The following is a 21767-nucleotide window of genomic DNA, read 5'->3' on the forward strand; positions in this document are numbered from 1 at the left end:
AGGAAGTGGAGCGCCGAGCCTGGGGTGTGTGGGCTAACAAAAGAAAGCAACAGCGAGAGGAAACTGGGCAGCGCGCCCAACGCGCCGCGGTGTTCCGGCCGCACCTTCACGGGTCTGCGCGTGTCTCCTATTAAGAACGCGATGCTAAGCTGCGTCCAAGCTGGGACCCAGCACAGGGGCAAACACAGCTGTCACTCTGCGCCGCAGGTAATGATTTTATACACGTGGTCACACCACTCATTAAATAAAAATTCAGTTCTGATGTTTTTTCCTACAGTATCACAAAAGGTGCTTATCTAAGTAAAATTCTTACGCCCTAAGAAAATACTAAAGTTGTTTCCCTTTCTCACAATGTGGCTAGTTCAACTTTTATGAAGCCCAAACCTCATTCCTTAAAACGTCTTACCTTCTGAGAGCCACCTTAATATCTATCTACGCAGAAAGAGAGGACACCAGGTGCGACACCGATTCACTGGCAGCTCTACCAAGTCCCTGGTGTGGAGTACGGTGAGGGCCGGGGCGGGGACAAGGGTACCCAGACTCCTCCTTCACCCAAGCAGGTCCAAGCCCGCAAGGTCACAAGCAGGTCACACCCCCGGGCACGCCCCCCGGGGGAATAGTAGCACTCCGAATCCCAGAGGACTTCTGTGGCTTTGGTCACCCCTCCGAGAAATCGACCTGAAATCGACAAGAAACCTGTGCTAGCGCCGCCTTGCGCCTCCGCGGACCTACCAGACCTGGACCAGCGTAACTGCATAGGAAGATTTTTACTGGGTTTACATTTTTCTTAACTTAGTTTTAAAAAAAGCATAGTAAAGAGTCTGAGGACAAATTATTCAACTGTTTATCATACATAAGACCGCATGACTATAATACAAAGGGGGGTTCTGTTTTCATTAACGTTACAATATACACAGCAAGTCCGGACTAGATCTTACAATCTGAACACAGGTATTTAACCTTTTCCATGCTGTTTATGTTTACAATGCACAGAAGTCCTGTAACCAAACTGTGTAGTGAAGCACACAAAACTGGACTGTGACGTGACACAGTATGCAGAAGCCTTGCATCTCACCATCTCCTTGATGTAAGTATCGGTTTAAAAACTGCTTTAGGTTTTTGTTTGTTTTTTTGGTGCTTGCTAAGATGTGGCAACCAGCACAGGAAAAAAAAAATGACCTGACCCACGTAAGATCTTAGCCTTACATTCCCACGCAGCAGTAACTACTGAACTCCTCGGCATTGCTAGACTCGAGAGGATATCCTTTCACTCGCGGTAAACTACCCAGTTAAAAAAAAATCATCCACAGGCTTGACGCTGAATTACAAAATAAATATGGACTTCCTGATCTACAACGAAAAATGTCTGTGGTTTATAAAAACGGGTATTTCCAAGTTTCATTCACATTTACATAGTTTTCAGCCTTTTGTCACTGTTCACATATAAAAACCTGCTTTTGTTCAGAAAAAATTGACCTAGTCAGCCACATGGAATTGACCAATGAAAAGAACCGCGGTGCTGGGCTGCGCTGTTCTGAACAGGGTTCTCGGCAGAGGTAGATTACTGCTCCTTTTGATCCTGGACAAGTAAAACTGTTTCTCTTCCTTCTCCCGACTGAACTGCTCCGAAGGCTAACACCCTCAAATTGGCCAATTTAAAATGGGAAGTCAAATGTGAGCAGCCGCCAGACTGCGTGACATTAAGGCAGCGTAGTCGAAGACGAGGCGCCTGGTAAGTGCCAGCCTTCGCGCTCGGCTCACGCGCGGGGTCTGCTTCCCTCCCGCTCTCGGGGGGACCTGCGGGTGCCATCAAGGTCTTGCTCTCGAGTGTACGAGTGGTTACTCAGGAATGCAAGAATCGACTGCTGTTCCACAGCTTCTGGACCCAGTGTCCCTTTACCCTCAGAAGCCTGAACACACTGAGAATGTAACAGATGTGGTAATCTTGAATTAGGTGTCAATCTATTATGTTCAGTACACAGATTGCTGTAAATGTATTGGCTATGGATTCGACAACAGTTCCAGTTTTGTTTAAGCAATAGTACAGCCATAATTTTCAACTGACATTTAAAAATGGTCTAGTTACACCTTGTGTCAAAGTGCAGAACTGCTACATTATTGGTTACAGACATCTATGTGCTATAAAAACAGCTTTGGTACAATAAATTATCAAAAAAGAAAATAAATTTTTGTAAAATTCACAGCATAATTGTGAGGCAAAAAAGCAGTCACATAAAATTCTGCATTTCTTTAAAAATGTTCAGGATGAACAGAAGACATCTTTGTGCAGAAGAAACGGTGGAGATACCACGTGCCGAGAAAAAGCCGAAGGAAGGAAAAGGAAAAAGCGGGAAGGGACACAGCTGTAGCTATTTCCATCAAAGCAAACCACTACTTCTGTGACCTTCAACCAATAAGGAAGCCAGCTTTATGACACACGCAAAGTGACCTTGCGATACCTTACAATTAGTGGGTCACAAAGTCTATTCTAAAAGAAAGGCCTCTTGAGTTACCCATTCTCTGTGTTTTCAGCATTAAGGACTGTCTGCGAACGCATGTCCGAAGTGATTGCATCTGAAATGGTAGGCTCTTCTAGTTTCGAGTCCAAATCCATAAGGCCAAAGGTTATCCCAAAGACCACCACTCAGACCTCCCCAGGACTGGCCACGAGCGACCCGCTGATTGCTTCTCAGTGCACCTTGGTTGGGAGACCAGTCACGTCCGTTCCTATCTCACTGTGGTGTCTGCACAGGAGACCCACAGGATCCCGTGTCACTGCTGCTTTGCTCCTCAGTAGGTTCAGACAGGAGAGTCCTGAGCCCCGCCACTCGGCTCGCTCAGTGCGCCCGACACACTCCAACACAACCGGCCCCGCACACAGCCGAAGACGACGCTTGTGGAAGCTGGAGGCCCTCTTCCTTACAGTACTGGGTTTCCGTGCCCGGGAGAGTGTTTAGAGGACTTAAAAACCCAAAGTTCCCACCCCAGCCCACCCCCAACCCAAACCAAAACCAAAACCAAAACCAAAAACAAAAACAAAAAAGGGGCAAAATAGGAGGGGAAAAAGTATCACCCTTATGGGGCCCTTTATGCAAATTATGTGCAGTGCCTTTTTATTTTAAAATTAGTTGGCAAATGACCAAGACCAACATCTGAACATTAACTTTTGTTGAATAGAAAGACAAAAAAACCCACGATGACGGGGATGTGGCAAGTGAAATGAGGGAGGCTGAACGAGGACAGCTCGGAGCGACCCGTGAAGATGGGCTTGGACATGGCTCTGTAAAAACTTCATTGTCCCTTTGCAATCTTTTCAAGTTAAAAAAGAAGCCAGCTTTGCCCTCTTGTAGCGGTTCAGTGTGTCTGTTAATCTCCTTCTGACTCAAGCAGCTTTGCACTTTGTTTTTGGAAAAAAACACCACTTCTATAAAAACACACAAGAAACAAACTCAAGTTTCGATGTAGTCACGAGCTAGCTACAGGACTCTGCTGCACACACACTCCTGTCATGGGGGACTCCTCTCTGTCGGCCCCTTGCCGCATCGTCAGATGTCCTTCAGTCATGTAATGTGCAGGACCTGTGTTAGCAGAAAACTGGTATGCTGGATGTCCAGCGATGCCAGTCTCCTGGCGGGGATTGGAGTAGACGGTCAGATTGACGTCCATAGCTCCATTCTGTCCGAAGTCCAAGGTGCTAGCAGCCACTGGGCGGTTCTGGTAGGCCTGGTTGCCTTGGTTACCAGTAGAGGAGGACGATGTCGAGGAAGAAGTCGTTGAGGAAGACAGGGATGTCATGGAGTGGTGACTGTGGCCAACCTCCATGGAATCCTGGGTAGAGGAGCTATTCGTTGGAGAATTGTAGACCCTCGGCCTGGTCCGGTTGCCCAAGGCTTGCTGTCCATGGTGGTGGTGGTGGTGGTGGTGATGGTGGTGGTGGTGGGAACTGTTTCCATGGTGATGATGCAGTGCGTTCTGCGGAGGGGCTACGTGGAAGGTTGTTTCCTGAACGGGGTGAGTTTCAACAGTGACTTGTGTAGGAGCTTCAGTGCCTGACCAACCAAGAGGAGCAGGGAACTGCTGACGCACCTGCGAGCACAGTTTGAGAACAAGGTTACTAGAGCACTGCTTCTCAGCCTTCCTCCCCCGATAAGCGCTGACGCTCACATTTACATGAATCAGAGATGGGCTTCAAACTTCTAACACTACACAGTTCTATAACACAAATCGAAAACAGGTTCCAGAGTGACACATTTCACCTCGAGCGCTGCCCCTTTCCTGGGAGCGGTACTGGTGACAGGAGTCCTGTTCACGACCTTCCTTAGTTAAGGGCCAGACAGCACTTCTAGAAGGCTCAGAAGGAACTCGCTACCTCCCCCGAAGCCCCTCCTTTCCCCGTCTGTCTTGGTCCTATCCAGTGCTTAACAATCCCTCCATCCGAGCCATCAGGAAGTACTGCCGAGCCGGCCTTCAAACCAGATCCCAACCCGGTCTCTCCTCCAACTCCTCCACCCTCTCTCCTTCCAAGCCACCTGCGGCTAGGCCTACACTAACACCTTTGTCCTGACCCTTCTCCAGCTCACGCACCAAAGGGCAGCAGGCACAATCTCCTACAAACACAAACCCAATCTCTCCTTTTAAAATCTTTCTCAAAGGCCGCTCGCTACAACTGCAGGAATGAAATGATCCAAACGCGCAACAGCTGCGTGACCTGGCCCACGGCTGCTTCTCCAGCCAGCACCCCACCCCACCCCGGCTGTGGGCTCCAAGCACAGAGGGCGCTGTCTGCATTCTTCCACTGGCTGAGAGCTTTCAAGCGCCACGGGGTGTTCACACTCACAGCGCCCTTCTGCCTAGCACGCGCTTCCTTCTATTCTGCCAGGATGCCTCTTTCAGTCTGTGGAAGACACCTGCTGACAGCGCACACCACACGTGCGCACACGTGTACCTGAGCACAGGGCCACACTACACTTCCCAGCTCCCCTTGCACTCAGCGTGGCATGGGATACAAATGAACGTCATGGAGGTCACTGCTAGCCTGGCACACAGTTCCTCTCATGTGTGCCTGCTGAATGCAGTGGACAACCAGGCCTCAGGGGACAGTGGAGTCACAAAATGGTCTGAGACCAACACACAGAAAGGCAGATATGCCACTAACCTGAATGTCTACCCTGTGCTATTAGAGTAAAAAAAAAAAAAAAAAGAAAAAAGAAAAAAAAGAAACTTCGTGCCTTTAAGCTAACACATTTTGGGGGCTATCTTTTGATCAGAGTTCGACATTTTTTTAAAAAGATTTATTTGAAAAGCAGAACATCAGAGAAAGAGAAAGAGAAAGAGAAAGAGAAAGAGAAAGAGAGACTGGGGGGAGGGTAGAGAGACCATGTCTCCACCTGCCAATTTACTCCCCAAATGGCTGCAACAGCCAGAGCTGGGCCAGGCCAGAGCCAGGAGCCAGGAGCCAGGAGCTCCGTCCAAGTCTCCCACATGGGTGCAGGGGCCCAAGCTCTTGGGGCCATCATCTGCTACCGTCCCAGGTGCATTACAGGGAGCTGGATCAGCAGAAGTAGAGGAGCCAGGAATTGAATGGGTGCTCCAATATGGGATAAACCTTCTATACCACAACACCAGCCCCAGAGTTTGGCCTACTTGTAATTTATTTACTTATGTCACTGTAAACTCTAGGAAGGCAAAGACTTGTCTGTAACCAGTCACTAGTGCAAACTGGTTAAGTTTCATTCAACACAGATGGCCTGAGAACCAAACTTTCAGAGACACCACTGAAAACAGTGCAATAGAGTAACTGGCAGTTCTCAGATAAAACACACAACAGCAGCCACCCTGTAAATGAGGGGGATGTCCCAAGACCCCCAGTGGACGCAGGAAACGGTGACTAGCATCAACCCCGTATGTAACAGGGGTCCCTCGGTACCTGGGGGGAGCTGGCTCCAGAAGCCTCCCTCCCACCTCATGAATACTCAAATTCTCGGACGTGCAAGTCCGTGCTGGGAAGTGGGCACAAACCCATGCACTCCCATTCCCTGTGAATCACCTCTAGCACAGTGTAAATAGTATGCAAACAGCTGTTCTACTGTATTGTTTAGGGAATGATGACAAGAAAAAAAGTCTGAGCACGTCTAGCCCACATCCATCCAACTGTCTGCCAAGTGTCTCCGCTCTGCAGCTGGGGGTCGGTGGCTACGGACCCACAGCCACGGGGGCTGACTGCACCGTGCTTTTTCTCACAGCACCGCCCTGTGTGATACTTGAGCTTAGACAGTATACTTGGTGCAGTAAGAGATCGCTAGTAACCAACAGTAACAGAATACACAACACAGTGTAGTGAAAGTTACGTGAATAAGGGCTCTCTCCAAATAGCTTGGTGTACATTGACCTGCTCATTGAAGGTGGCGCTTACGGTTTTCCTTGGCGTCTCTGAATTGGCAGCACCCAATCCCAAGCTTTGGGGTCGTTACTAAGTAAAACCAGGGTTGCCTGAACACAGGCACCACATTTGAGTGGCACCTGTCACACTAAGATGCCTACCGAGGGACTCACGAACAGGCAGCACCCGGGGCACGGATGCGGCCAGGAGACAATGACACAGGTCCCAGACAGGCTGGCGAGAGTCCGGCACACGACTCAGAATGCTGCAGAATCTCAAACTTACACACCGTTTCAGTAATTTTCCATTTTAGATTTTTGGGCCACAGTTCACCATAGGTACATGGGAGAACCACTGCCAAGGACGTTAAACGCTGCAGCCGTTCCAGTCGCTGAATGGGCGATCACGTGGGAGGCAACTCGGCATCGACTCCTGGAGCTGACACTACCCCTGACCCGGCAATCCCCACCACAGGGCACTTACACGTGTGCCTCTATGGAGAGGTCTTTTGTGTTCATGGAAAACGAAATGAAAAGATGATTTTTGAAATCCATGCATGCTTTTCTCGGGGCAGGCAGTTTCCATGAATTTTTTGAGTCTCCCAGAACTGAGATACTCTGGATGATTGCACCATTATTTATAATAGTAAAAAAATATTGGAAATGAAATAAATATTCAGTAACAGGGAAACAGCAGCACGACCTAGAGAATATCTAAACAGTGTAGAACCCTGCAACTCCGCCCCCAGCCCTCTGAAGGCTGCAGCACCTGTCTCTTACTGACAAAGAAGGGCTCCAGGGCGCCAGACCCTCACGGGCGCCAGCTCGAGTCCTGGCTGTTCCATTTCCAATCCAGCTCCCTGCTACTGCACCTGCGCAAGCACTAGAAAATAGCCCAAGTCCTTAGGCCCCTGCCACCCACGTGGGACACCCAGATTAAACTCCTGGTTTTCGCCTGGCCTGGCCTGGCCCTGACCATTGCAGGCATCTGAACCAGCAGATGGAAGAACTCCCTCCTTCAAATAATTACATAAATATTTAAAAAAATAAAAAAGAGCTCCAAAATATATTATCAAATGTGGACAAACTAAGATGTTAAAAGGAGTGTATGGTGTGTTACTATTTGTGTACAGAAACTGGGTGACAATCATACTTGCTGGTGTATGCATAAGAGATACCAAAAATGGCTACAAAACCCTAATTAATGTTAGTTTTTATTAGAGTTGGGTGGCTAGAGGACATGGAACAAAGGCCAACTTCATGGAGTCCTCCATAAAACTGACTGCCTTTCACCATGACTGCATCAACCGTCCAGACACTGAGCAATGAAGGAGTGGGAGGCACACGGGTGGGTGCTCCTGGTGTCTCCGTCTTCGCTGTACTGAGAAGGGGGAAGGATGGAGAATCAGGGGAGTCCCTGGCAGGAGCGATGCTAAGTCAAGACCTAGAGCAGAAGACTGAGCAGCACAGAGCACCCAGGCCGAGACCTGGCCCAGGCAGCAGAGGAAGAGCCGTGACACGCGGCACACAAGCAGCAGTGTGAGTGCAGTGGGAAGGAGGAGGAGCAGCCTGCATGGGCCCAGGGCGTGGACTCCTGGGCACCTTGGCAAGAGGTCTGAGCTGCATTTTAGGTGCAAGGGGAAGGCGAAGAGTGGTTCAACGCAGAGAGAACAGTGAGCTCAGTCTGCTCGGTCAGCCTCACTCGGCTGCAGGGGTGAGAGTGGTGGTACAGGCCAACGGAACTGGGTGTACGACGACTCAGCAGAATGCTAGAGAGGGTATGAGAGGCAGAAAAGCCAAACACTCAGGGCCTACCACCCACGTGAGTCTGAGACCCAGATGGAGTGCTAACATAAGATGGCCCAAGTACCTGGCTTTGGCCTGGCTCTGCTCCGGCCACTGCAGGCATTTGGGGAGTGAACCAGCGAGTGGAACAGCTCTTGTCATGTCTCATTGTCTCTCTGCCTTTCAAGTAAAATGAAGATACATAAATCTTTAAAAACTCAGAAATAAAGGCACTGGGGCTCAGGGAAGAAATCTCGGCCAGAAGCAGATTAGGAATCACAGACGTGGTGGTGACTGCAGTCATCAGAAGGGGCGGGTCACAGGCTGGACCTCCAGAAACGCCAGGTGTCCAGGGGAACAGGAGAGGAGATGCTACAAGCCGGGTCAGTGAAGCAGAGGGCGGAGAAGTGGGGGTAGTGGACATTCTGCCATGGAAACCAGAGGTGGCCCTCAGAGGACAGGGAGAAGTCAACAGCATCCAACATGGCCAGGAAGCAAAACATTAGATGGCATTAGGCGTCCACTGGACTCAAGGGTGGCAGTGGGGCAGGAGGCAGGACACTAATGTGGCAGACCTTAGCCGGTGAGGAGACGGAGACGACAGTGGCCGAAGGCAGAGTCAGAGAGACAGGCAGTCAGACAGAGGTTCTGCTCAAGATGGCAGAGACCGGGTTTCATCAAATGTTGATCAACAGGAAATAAGAGGGAGAGGCCAAGAACAGGGTAGAGAGGGTGACCAAGAGCACAGTCCCAAGAAAGCCCGGGCGACAGGGGAGCAGGAGGCCCGCCCCAGCGCTGGGGAGGGTGAGGGAGAAATGTGGTCGAGTGCACACACGGAGGCAGAGCTCCCTCTCCAGGCAAGGGGAGCAAGGACTGCTAAGAGGCAGGAAGAGAGATGGTGACTGGAGGCGTCCTGGGAGCCTCCCGGCTGTGCCAGCACTTTCAGCCCGAGTCTGGGGAGTGGGCAGTGACCGGAACTACAGGCTGGCCTCCCATGTCACAGAGCAAGGCTCAGGGGGAACTAACTTACTACTTTACAGGAGTATTTAAATATTTTCACCATCACCATCTGCCTCCTCACCCCAATTTTAAACATTACTTCTTTAAAAGGTTTAAAAAGCATAGACAAAAACATGGGCTAAAATCTTATCACACAGACTCAGAATCCAGGAGTATGACGAGTACCAGGCCCTGGAAGGCAGAGGGGTAGTAGTTAAGATGGGGATCAGGGAAAGTCACCTAACCCAGGCAGTCTCAGACGTCGCTGAGACAGTAAATAGGTGAACACAGGAAGAAAGCATGCGGGACAACAGGTGCACACCCAACAGCACCAGCCAGCCCTTCACAGGAGAGGCGCTGCAAGAGCCAGATTCCACAAGACAAACAGGGGCACATGAGGGAGTCATTCTAGAGCCTCTGCGTCCAACGCGGGCGACGTGAGAGCTTACCTGGGGACTGTGTGTCTCGCAGTCCATGGCCTGGACGGCGGCCGTGAAGTGGCCCCCGCTGTGCCGGTGCTGATGTGTTGGATCCGACCTGGCTCGCCCACTGTTGCTCGTCCCCGATGATCCACCTTCAACACCACGACACAAAGCAACTTGTGACTTTAAAACTCAAAGCACACTTGAGCAGTGCATATAGTATACATGTATCAAATTATCACACTACACAAATAGGTACAGTGACTGCCAATCAAAAATTTTTTATAATTAAAAAATTTAAATATTAACTTTAAAGTATATCGTAAAGTCATCAGTTTCTCTAAGTTCTCCCAAATCAACCACTGAGCCAGGGCCAGCATTGTGGCACAGCATGTTAAGTAGTTAGCTGCAACACTAGCATCATACAGGAGAGCCACTTCCAGTCCCAGCTGCTACATTTCCAATCCAATTCCCTGCTAACGCACCTGGGAAAGCAGCATAAGATGGCCCAGGTACCTGGACCCCGGCCACGCATGAGGGAGACCCGGATGGAGTTCCAGGCTCCTAGTTTTGATCTGGCCCAGTCCAGCTGTTGTGGCCATTAAAGGAGTGAACCAGCAGATGGATCACTCTGTAATTCTTTCAAATAAATAAAATAAATCTCTGAAAAAAATCCAGTGAATCAAAATACAATCAAGTTTGGTTTCAATTACAGGAAAATTAAAGGATGTGAATAAAACAATTTCATTAGAAAAAGAATTCAGGAATGAGCATTCGATACGGTGGTTAAGCCATCCCGTGGGGTACCTGCATCCCGTATCAGAGTGTCAGAGTGCAAACCCCGCTCTGTTCTCCACACCAGCCTCCTGCTAACAGGAACATACAAGGTGGGAACAGCTTCTGGTTCAAGTGGTTGTGTCCCTGTTACCCATGTGGCAGAGCCAGACAGAATTCCTGACTCTTGGCTTCAGCCTGGTCCATCTCTGGTTGTTGTAAGTATTTTGGGATTGAACCAGTTTATAGGAGATCTCTTTTTGTCTCTCTGCCTTTCAAATACATAAGATAAAACTTGGCTAATAAATACTTGCTTCCAACTACCAAGGAGGTTTTATTTTGTGCGTGATTAAACAAGGGATCCAGTAGAGAGATGAATTTGCAACAAACCACGAAAAACAGATGGAAATAAACTAATTCCTCGTGATCTCATTCACCAGCTTATAAGCACATTGAGAGACTCCGACCCCGAGCAGAGAACACCCCGCATGCGCAGCCTGGCTGGGCGAGGGGCACACACCTGAGCTGGACGACGTGCTGGAGGTGGTGCCTGAGGACTGGGACTGCTCCATCGCAGGGCTTGTGGACACACTGTTACTTGTATTTGTACCTTCATCAGCTGTTTTCTTGAAAAAACTGTGCTGCAGGGCATAATAAGGTTGAATTCGAGTTTTGGGGTCATAATCAAGCATCCTTAAAATGAGGTCTTTGAACTTCAAGTAGTCAGCTACCGTGTGACCCGACTCCCCAGCTCGTCGCCCACCAGGCCCTCCTGTTTCCACTCCAAGAATATTATGAAGTTTACGGGTTCCTGGTGGCTTGTACTCCTGGAAGAGAAGAGAGAGGCTTTCTCTAAGTTGGATGGACAGGTAAAGCCTACATAATGACTTCAGATGGCGTGCGGCATGTGCTGTGCTCACATCCCCTGCACGTTCACTCAGTGCTCCTCTGAGACCAAAGGTGAGTGTGAAGATCTCAGAAGTCAGCAAACGCGGCCCTGACCCAGCGCCTGTCTGGGTGCGACTGCAGCCACACCGGCTTCTGTACTCTCACAGGGAATACAAACAACGTCAGAGAACAGGCCAAAAGCACACTGAGCCAGCCAACGCATTTTCTACCTGCGCTCACACACACCTGCCTCACAACAGCGGCTCACTGGAGGGAAAAGAACTGGTCTAACCCTACCTGTCCAGGGTGAAAAAATCAGGTTGCTCTCTATGTCTCCCTTCAGAAAATACACTCAATAATGCATCTCTTTAACACCAGAGGAGATTTCTGAAAACTCATTGTTAAATAGATAATGGTATAATCTTTAAAATGTCTACAAATACTGAATTTATTCAGAATAGCACTACTGGACTTTTGCTTCTAGTGGCGATGTAGAAATTTACAAGATAACTCCCCATTTTAAAAGCAAGAGCAAGTGAGGTTGGTCACAAAATCATGGCTTACTAGGAACGCACCAGAGCTAGGCATCCAAAGGAACCAGAATGAACTGAAGTCTAGAGAGGCCTCTCTCCAGAGAGAAGGGACCTGTGTTGGGAGGAAGCCGGTGTGGATGGCGCAGAGCAGCAGAAGCAGCTCCCAGGCGTGAGTCAGCAGAGGGGGCTGGTGGCTGGGCAGAAACATGCCGACAGCTTGCCTCTCCCTGGTGCTCAGGACACACACTGGTTCCACCTCAAAACAAATCAGGAGGGGCTGGCACTGTGACATATGGGTAAAGCCACTACCTGTGACACTGGCATCCCATATGGGTGCCAGTTCACATCCCAGTTGCTCCCTGCTAATGGCCTGAGAAAACCAGCGGAAGAGAGCCCAAGTGCCTGGGCCCCTGCACCAGGTGACAGACCCAAGGGAAGCTCCTGACCCTGGCCTTGGATCGGCCCTGTGCTGACCACTGTAGCCATCTGGGGAGCGAACCACTGGATGAAGGATCTCTCTCCTCCCTAACTCTGACTTTCAAATGAATAAATAAATCTTAAAAAAAAATCAAGAGAGTAGTGAAATCGAGGCTGAGCAAGGCCAGCAGCAGTGAAGCTGCTAACAAGACTGACCCCGCCCCACACCAGCACCCTGCCGAGCAAGATGTATGCCTCTGTGCAACAGGAAGTACGGTGCACTTCCACCTCAACAGTTTGTTTCTAAACACAAAGTTCAGCATACATTAACAACAATGAAAGACACATGGACCAAACAGAAAAACAGAGTCCATAACCAAGTTGGAGAAACACTTAATCGAAGATCCACATCAATAAACGGCCCACATGTTGAAACTGGTAGTGAGGCACTTCCAAGTACATGCATTCAGTTCAAAAGGTGGACAATATTTATGAATAGAAGGGAAATTTCAGAAGAAAAACATATATTTTTTTAAAAGGACAAGCAGAAATATGTAAGAGGGCCGGTGCCATGGCACGCTAGGTTAATCCTCTGCCTGTAGCACCTGCATCCCATACGGGCGCCAGGTTCTAGTCCCAGTTGCTCCTCTTCCAGTCCAACTCTCTGCTATGGCCTGGGAAGGTAGCACAAGATGGCCCAAGTCTTTGCGCCCCTGCACCCGCATGGAAGACCAGGGGGAGGCACTGGCTCCTGGCTTCGGATCGGCGCAGCTCCGGCCATTGCAGCCATTTGGGGAGTGAACCAATGGAAAGAAGACTTTTCTGTCTCTCTGTCTATAACTCTGTCAAATAAATAAATAAAATCTTTAAAAAAAAAAAAAAAGAAATATGGCTGGCGCCGTGGCTCACTAGGCTAATCCTCCGCTTTGCGGCGCCGGCACACCGGGTTCTAGTCCCGGTCGGGGCGCTGGATTCTGTCCCGGTTGCCCCTCTTCCAGGCCAGCTCTCTGCTGTGGCCCGGGAGTGCAGTGGAGGATGGCCCAGGTGCTCGGGCCCTGCACCCCATGGGAGACCAGGATAAGTACCTGGCTCCTGGCTTCAGATCAGCGCGGCGCGCCGGCCGCGGCAGCCATTGGAGGTTGAACCAATGGCAAAGGAAGGAAGGAAGACCCTTCTCTCTGTCTCTCTCTCTCACTGTCCACTCTGTCAAAAAAAAAAAAAAAAAAAAAAAAAAGAAAAGAAAGAAAGAAAGAAATGTATAAGAAATATGATATCAAAAGAGGAAAATCTAATGGTTTTACCAGCAAACTGTCTGGATTCAATAAATGGGGGGAAAAATCAGTGAACTAGAACACAGAGCAAAGAAATTATCCAAAATAAAAACTCAAAAGGCAAGAGAGTGGACAGCTCAGAGACCTCCGGGATAACACCATGTGTTGTAAGACAGTGATGGAGAACAAGGAAAGATTGAAGCAGAATAAACATCTGAAAAGATAATGTCTGAAGAATTCCAAAAACTAATGAAAGAGGCCAATCGACAGATCCAAGAAACTCAGACAAGTCCGTGGAGAAAAAAACAAAGAAACCAGATGTAGATAAACTAACAAATTGCTGAAAATGAAACCGAAAGCCAGCACTAAATCAGCCAGGAAAGAAACACAGACTCTTCTTCAGGACAATGTAATCCAGAAAGTAAGCTCTAACACTTTTCTCCTTTGCTGGAAAACTCAAATCTAGACTCACTGAGAATATTTTCTTTTTTTTATTTTATTTTATTTTCTTATTTTTTTTTGACAGGCAGAGTGGACAGTGAGAGAGAGAGACAGAGAGAAAGGTCTTCCTTTGCCGTTGGTTCACCCTCCAATGGCCACCGCGGCTGGCGCGCTGCGGCCGGCGCACCGCGCTGATCCGATGGCAGGAGCCAGGAGCCAGGTGCTTTTCCTGGTCTCCCATGGGGTGCAGGGCCCAAGCACCTGGGCCATCCTCCACTGCACTCCCTGGCCACAGCAGAGAGCTGGCCTGGAAGAGGGGCAACCGGGACAGAATCCGGCGCCCTGACCGGGACTAAAACCCGGTGTGCCGGCGCCGCTAGGCGGAGGATTAGCCTATTGAGCCACGGCGCCGGCCAGAGAATATTTTCTTAAAAATAATAAAGATACTTTCAGATAATTGATTGCTTTAACAAGAAGCTAAATAAAGATCATCAGGCTGAAGGAAAATAATATCAGATGAAAGCCAGGAATTGCAAAAAGAAACAAAGAACCTCAGGAAGAATGAAAATAAGCACAATTCCTATGTGTTTCAAAACTTTTTACAGTCTATTTTTCACTTTTATTTAAGTAGTTAATAATGTATCACGAGGAATATGACTTACATAGAAGTAATGTACATCAACAGGTACACAAGAGGTAGAAGAGAGTTAGAGGGTTTGAGAGAATCACTGCTACACAGTGATATTGAGTGGTATTATTCTAAAACAAATGATATTAAAGGTGTATAAAAACTCAGGCCGGCGCCGTGGCTCACTAGGCTAATCCTCCACCTTGCGGCGCCGGCACACCGGGTTCTAGTCCCGGTCGGGGCGCCGGATTCTGTCCCGGTTGCCCCGCTTCCAGGCCAGCTCTCTGCTGTGGCCAGGGAGTGCAGTGGAGGATGGTCCAAGTGCTTGGGCCCTGCACCCCATGGGAGACCAGGAGAAGCACCTGGCTCCTGGCTCCTGCCATCGGATCAGCGCGGTGCGCCGGCTGCAGCGGCTGCCATTGGAGGGTGAACCAACGGCAAAAGGAAGACCTTTCTCTCTCTGTCTCTCTCTCTCACTGTCCACTCTGCCTGTAAAGGTGTATAAAAACACCACACTAAAGGAGTAAGGAAAAGTCCACAGAGCAAATGGAATACAATACTAGAAAGTATTCAATAAACCCAAAAGAAGACAGGAAAAAAGGAACAAGGTACCAAGAACAGTTAAGGCAGTGCAGATAAGACAGTAGTCAATCACAAGCCTATGGCGCCAGTGCTGTGGTGTGGGGAGTAAAGCCACCATACCGCCTACAACGCCAGCATCCCAACTCGAGCGCCGGTTCAAGTCCCAGCTGTTCCACTTCCAATCTAGTTTGCTGCTAATGCACCTGGGAAAGAAGGGGAGGATGGCCCAAGAGCTTGGGCCCCTGTACCCACATGGGAGACCCAGAAGCAGCTTCTGGCTTCAGCCTGGCCCAGCTCTAGCCATCACAGCCATTCAAGGAGTGAGCCAGCTGAAGGAAGCTCTGTGTCTCTGCCTCTCTGTAACTCTGTCTTTCAAATAAATAAATAAACAATTAAACACAAGCCTATAGACTGAATACTGACTGCAGAAGAGACTAGATTAGAAAACAGGACCCAACCATAACTTGCCTATACAAGTCACACCTTATATCACTTTAAATATAAAGTACTGACAGGTTTAAAGTAAAAGGTAAGCATGTGTACATGCACATGGCATGATAATCTAAGAAATAAGAAAGCTGCAATGACTGTAGTAAAATTAAACAGATAAAGTAGACCTAAAGACAAATATTACAGAGATGGGCATTTCATGAAGATAACAGGATCAATCTATTAGTAAGTCGTAACAACATTAAATGGTGGGGCCGGTGCTGTGACACAGCGGATTAAAGACCTGGCCTGCAGTGCTGGCATCCATATGGGTACTAGCTCGAGATCGGGCTGCTCCACTTCCGATCCAGCTCTCTGCTGTGGTCTGGGAAAGCAGCAGAAGATGGCCTAAGTCGTTGGGCCCCTGCACTCACATGGGAGACCCAGAAGAAGCTCCTGGCTTCTGACTGGCGCAGCCCTAGCCATTGTGGCCATTTGGGGAGGGAACCAGCAATGGAAGAACTCCCTCCCTCCCTCTCCTCTCTGTAACTCTCTTTCAAATAAATAAAATAAATATTTAAAAAAACAAAAATTAATTGGTATACACAATCGAGTTTCAGAAAGTACATATAACTAAACAGAAACTAAGACAAATCCCAAAATTTAAGTAAAGATGTACACTCCTCTCTCAGACACACAGAAAAGCATCTAGACATACAAAGACGGAAGAACACAAGCCATCTGACCTACACTGATGTTCAGACAGGAGACTATCCTCACAAGTAAGCAGCAAAGATTTCTCAGCTACACAATTGTGTATTTTCAAAAAGTTTGACAAATCTAACAATATCAGTATTAGAATTTCCTGCTTATCAAGATATTAAGAAAAGGAATAGGCAAAGTCATAGTGTAGCAGAAAATACTGACATATAATGGCAAAGTATTTACACTCAGTTTATAAGAGGAATCCTCACAACTTAATACTCAAGACCCAACAATAAATGGGCAAAGGATTATAAAGATTCAACACAAAGCACATGAAAAGGCAGTCTCAGGCCTGCTGGGGTGCCATGTGGGCGCCGGTTCAAGACCCGGCTGCTCCACTTCCAATCCAGCTCTCTGCTGTGGCCTGGGAAAGCAGTGCAGGATGGCCCAAGTGCTTGGGCCCTGCACCCGTGTGGGAGACCCAGAGGAAGCTCCTGGCTCCTGATCAGCTAGCTCACCGCAGGCCATCACGGCCACTGGGGGAGCGAACCAGTGAACGGAGGACCTTTCTCTCTCTCTCCCTCTTTCCTCTCTCTCTCTGTAACTCTGACTTTCAAATAAATAAATAAATCTTTAAAAAAAGGCATTCTCATTAGTCATGGAGAAACACAAAGACAAACCACTACAGAGCTAACAGGAATGGTTAGACCAGCTATCAAATGATGAGGACTTCTTCATACATCCTGAGGATACAAACAGGTAAGACAATTTTGATAGTTTCATGAAGGTCAATCAGGGCAGGCATCTGGGGCAGCAGTGATGATGCCATCTGGGCCACCCACGTCCCACACTGGAGTCCTTGGTCTGAGTCCCAGTCCCTCTGCTTCCCACCCAGCTCCCTGGGAGGCAGCAGTGATGGTCAAGTACGTGGGTCCCTGCCACCTACCTGGGAGACCCAGACTGAGTTCCAGACTTCCGGAACTTTCAGGTAAATGAAAATTTTTTTTAATTAAAAATAATTTAAATATTAAACAAACTAAAAAAAGAAGGCAAACACATATGTATCTACAACCAGGAAGGGCTACTCTTAGTGCTGCCAGAGAAATAAAAACACACATGCACAAAAACATGCATGAGAATTTTCTAGTAACAACCTTATTCCTAACAGTCCCAAACAGGAAACAAACACATGCCTTCCATGTCAATGCAGATACGTTACGATACACTCAGTGAAGAAACTAGGAAGGTATCAAGTGACTGTGGAGACATACAATAATGTGAATGAAACTTCCAAAACAATCGTTTTGTTAGGTGAAAGAGAAAACAAAATAAAAAGCACTGTATGATTCTGTTTCTATAAAGCTTGCCAATGAATAGGCAAACCAATCTATGATGACAGAAACGACAGAGCAGGGATGGGGAGACATAAAAAGGCCCCAAGACAACTCTGGGATCATGGAAGTACCCTTCTCTCATGTGAGTCAGTGGATGCAGTACAGAGGTTCAAACTCAACAAACAGCATTAGAATATTAGAATTGTCTATAAATTATTCTTCAACAAAAGAACATCATTTAGAGTCTTACTTCTTCATCCCTCATCACCATCAAAAGAAAAGAACACATAGTAGGTATAGATTTCATTTGTGGAAAACTCTGATGTGTACTTTTGAAACACAAAATGATACAAATAGAAACATAATCACTATGTGAATAAAGTACACGAAGATAACCAATGATAATGTGTGTGCACTTATTTATATCTCTGCTTAAAATCCCTCATGTATCCTTTGTAATATGTCTGAATACAGACTGCATTTCTTGTTACAAAAATGTTTCCGTTAAGATATTAATTATTTCATACTCAAAAATTAAGTTTAAGTCAATTGCTAAGTGAAACTAAGGGAAACCTCACAAAAATACAGTTAATCTACATTAATACATATTAATTAAGATACTTACTTTCAATATAAATGGGAAAGACTGATCTGTTCATTTCTGAAATATCCTGAACTAATTAAATATAATTACAGTTCAGTTGGGATGAAATGGTAGGCAACAGTCCACAGTTGTTTGTGACTTTTGACAGGCAGAGTGGACAGTGAGAGAGACAGAGAGAAAGGTCTTCCTTTGCCGTTGGTTCACCCTCCAATGGCTGCCGCGGCCGGCGCACCACGCTGATCCAATGGCAGGAGCCAGGTGCTTCTCCTGGTCTCCCATGGGGTGCAGGACCCAAGCACTTGGGCCATCCTCCACTGCACTCCCTGGCCACAGCAGAGAGCTGGTCTGGAAGAGAGGTAACCAGGACAGAATCTGGCGCCCCGACCGGGACTAGAACCCAGTGTGCCGGCGCCGCTAGGTGGAGGATTAGCCTAGTAAGTCGCGGCGACGGCCCTGACTTTGTTTTTTAAGAGACATTTGAGAGATGGAATGGAATCAAAGTTTTATTTAGAAAAAAAAATAGTAGGAGCAAAAATATAAATAAGTAAGTAAGATCAAAAACGCAGAAAGTAGTCCCAGCCTTTACCACAGCGAGAGAAAGCACAGAGGATGTCTCAAACCCTCCACACCGACTCCACTGCAGGAGCCACCCTGACCGGCAGTGACGCTAAGCATTCCCGCGCTATGTTCTTGTACGCTATCTGGATAAAGCTAACGATATGGGAAGCAGGCATAATTTAGCAACTGGAAATTGTGCTGCCTTCGACTTTAAATAAGGCAGAAGGCAATATGTCACAAATCAGCTGTGAAATACAATTTCATGTATGTTTTTGAATATTATAAAGTATATTGTTTGATATCAACAGTTAAAATTCCATAGCTATGTGTCAATGAGTTAAAGCAAATCACCAGCATCTTCAGTTCACTAAAAATGACACCTGGTGGCAGCATCACTAAAATGCAAGAGCCAAAAGCAGTAAAGTGGGGTCAAGTTAAAGTCCCCGAAATGCTGAAATGCAGCACCGAGGCCCAAGAGGATGTGTGTGTACACGCATATAAAACACATATGCCACAGTCAGTCACTTATTTATGTAGTAGTCATCCAGTACTGCAACCAAACCAGATCACAAATATATATGCAAACTTAGATACAGAAACAAAAGTGAAAATCAAGACGCAACACTGCCATCATTTATTCTATTGTTGAGACAGTGTAGACATCTGAAAAAAGCCCTCAGATAAAAGAAAATTTCTAAAATTAACCCAGTGTTTTAAAATACCTTACTTCTGAAGATTTTAGAGATGTGAAATTCCTGCTATCTGGGTCACTGAGCTAGCAATCTGAAATCTATCAGAGGATCAGAGTCAATTATATCCTTAAAAAAAAAATGGCTCAAAATTCTCTTCTTACATATTTCACCAGCTAAATTAAAACAAGACAAAACTCACTACAAATTGTAACTTCTGTCCACAGCTGTGGTATATTGTCAGTTGTGACTTCATTAAGTTGCCAAGCTATGAGTGACGAATGGCAAAGTTCCTGATTCTAATGTTGAAACCAGCAAGTGATATGATCAGATATCTCAAATACAGGTATATGGTTTTTAAAATGAAGCTTAAAAGAGAACTTTGGGGGCCAGTGCTGTGTGTGGTGGGTAAAGCTGTCACCTGCAGCACCAGTAGCCCATATTAGGCCCTGATTCGTGTCCCAGCTGCTCCTCTTCCGATCCACCTCCCTGCAAACGTGCCTGAGGGCAATGGAAGACGGTCCACATGCTTGGGTCCCTCACCACCCACATGGGAGACCTGGAAGATGCTCCTAGCTTCAGTCTGGCCCAGCTCCAGCTGTTGGGGCCATTTAGGGAGTGAACCAGCAGATGGGAGATCTCTTTCTCTTTCTTTCTCTAACTACCTTCAAATAAAATAAATCAATCTTTGGGGCAGGCGCCGTGGCACAGTGGGTTAATCCTCTGCCTGCAGCGCTGGCATCCCATATGGCCACCGGTTCTAGTCCCGTTTGCTCCTCTTCCAATCCAGCTCTCCTCTATGGCCTGGGAAAGCAGTAGAGGGTGGCCAAGGGCCTTGGGCCCCTGCACCCACATGAGAGACCAGAAAGAGGCACCTGGCTCCTGGCTTCGGATAGGCGCAGCTCCGGGTGTTGCGGCCACCTGGGGAGTGAACCAATGGACGGAAGACCTTTCTGTCTGTCTCTCCCTCTCACTGTCTGTAACTGTCTCTCAAATAAATAAATAAAATCTTAAAAAAATAAGATAAAAATTAAAAAAATAAAATAAATCTTTAAAGATAGAGAGAGAGAGAAAACTCTGAGCATTAAGCAAACACTAGTCCATACAGATAGTTCAAACTGTATTCAATTTTTGAATAAAAAGTCTACCTAGTTAACTTGAAACCTGATTTCAAGTAAATACAAAAGGAGCTATAAAAAAGGACAGCCCTGGTGAAGAAATAACAGGCTTAAACATTAAGGAGCTCTAACTTTACCCGTTTTCCATCTTTGGTCTTCTTTAAGTTCCAAGTGCCATCTGGCAACTTCTCAAAGAACTTTCTTGCTTTTGGTGCTTGATCAAGAATATGAGCAGGTGGAATACCCAGAACTTCCACTATTTTATTCATCTGATCTACCTGTATTAAAAATAAAAATAAAAATAAAGCCTATAATTGCTACTGTAATCTTACTGATGCTCATCAATTCATCCACTCATTTATTCATTTATAAAAAAGTAAATTCAGCATCTTCTATGTGTCAGGCACTCCTCTCGGCATTGAACACATAGCAACGAACCTAAGAGACATCAAGTCTCTGCTCCCCAGAAAGTGAACGCTCCACAAAAGGTAAGGCAGAAAACTCAGACACACACGTCAATGCGGTACGTCAGGGGTCACAAATACGAGGACAAGGAAAGGTGGGCGGAAGGCGGAAGGTTCCCATTTTAGTTATAAACCACTATAGATGGAAACCCACACGCATAATACAGCGTGCACCCAACTTCTTCTTAAAAAGTGCAGAATCATCCACTCCATTACTGAGGGTCTACTATTTTCTAGACACAACCCTCAGCAAAATACAGCAGCAAGTCACACAGACAGAAACAAGTCTCTATTACAGTGGGAAGGAGAACAACGATACAGAGAAACAGTCACCCCGAGAGGTCCTGGGGGCTGATTTCAGCACCCCAAGGACAGTAACAAAGTCTGTGGGTGCTCACATCCCCTATATGGCAAGGCGTGGTGCTGACACCCTGCTGCAGGCTTTAAATCATTCCTGTACCACATACGGTACCTAATCAAATGTCAGTATGTAACTAGCTGTTGTACTGCATTGTTTAGGCAATAATGACAAGGATAGAAGTTTACATGTGCTCATTACAGACAGAATTTTTTCAGATATTTCCGATCCAATGTTGATTGAATCCGTAGGATAGGGAAGGCCCATAGTAATTAAATATATTTTATCAGAGGATGACTAAGAACTCTTGAGAAAATTAAGAGGGGATGGGAAAAGGGATCCTGCGGCTTTAAACGGGGGTTGTACAAGGCTTCTCCTGAGAAGGCGACA

At 47.1% G+C, this 21767-nt stretch overlaps 1 protein-coding gene across 10 annotated transcripts in view; it reads right to left on the bottom strand.

The window, feature by feature from the left end:
• Nucleotides 1–822: 822 nt before the first annotated feature.
• The window catches only part of DYRK1A (dual specificity tyrosine phosphorylation regulated kinase 1A), a 145420-nt gene continuing 124475 nt past the window's right edge, over nt 823–21767 (bottom strand). For all 10 annotated transcript variants that reach the window (XM_070071825.1, XM_008274878.4, XM_070071824.1 and 7 more), the window contains 4 exons: nt 20693–20833; nt 10879–11185; nt 9612–9736; nt 823–4086 (listed from right to left, as the gene is read on the bottom strand). In XM_070071825.1, coding sequence (XP_069927926.1) covers nt 3466–4086; nt 9612–9736; nt 10879–11185; nt 20693–20833 — 1194 coding nt within the window. In that variant the 3' untranslated portion in view covers nt 823–3465. The remainder of the gene's footprint in view (nt 4087–9611; nt 9737–10878; nt 11186–20692; nt 20834–21767) is intronic.

Source organism: Oryctolagus cuniculus, chromosome 4, assembly GCF_964237555.1.
Source record: "Oryctolagus cuniculus chromosome 4, mOryCun1.1, whole genome shotgun sequence".
NCBI classification, from domain to species: domain Eukaryota; kingdom Metazoa; phylum Chordata; class Mammalia; order Lagomorpha; family Leporidae; genus Oryctolagus; species Oryctolagus cuniculus.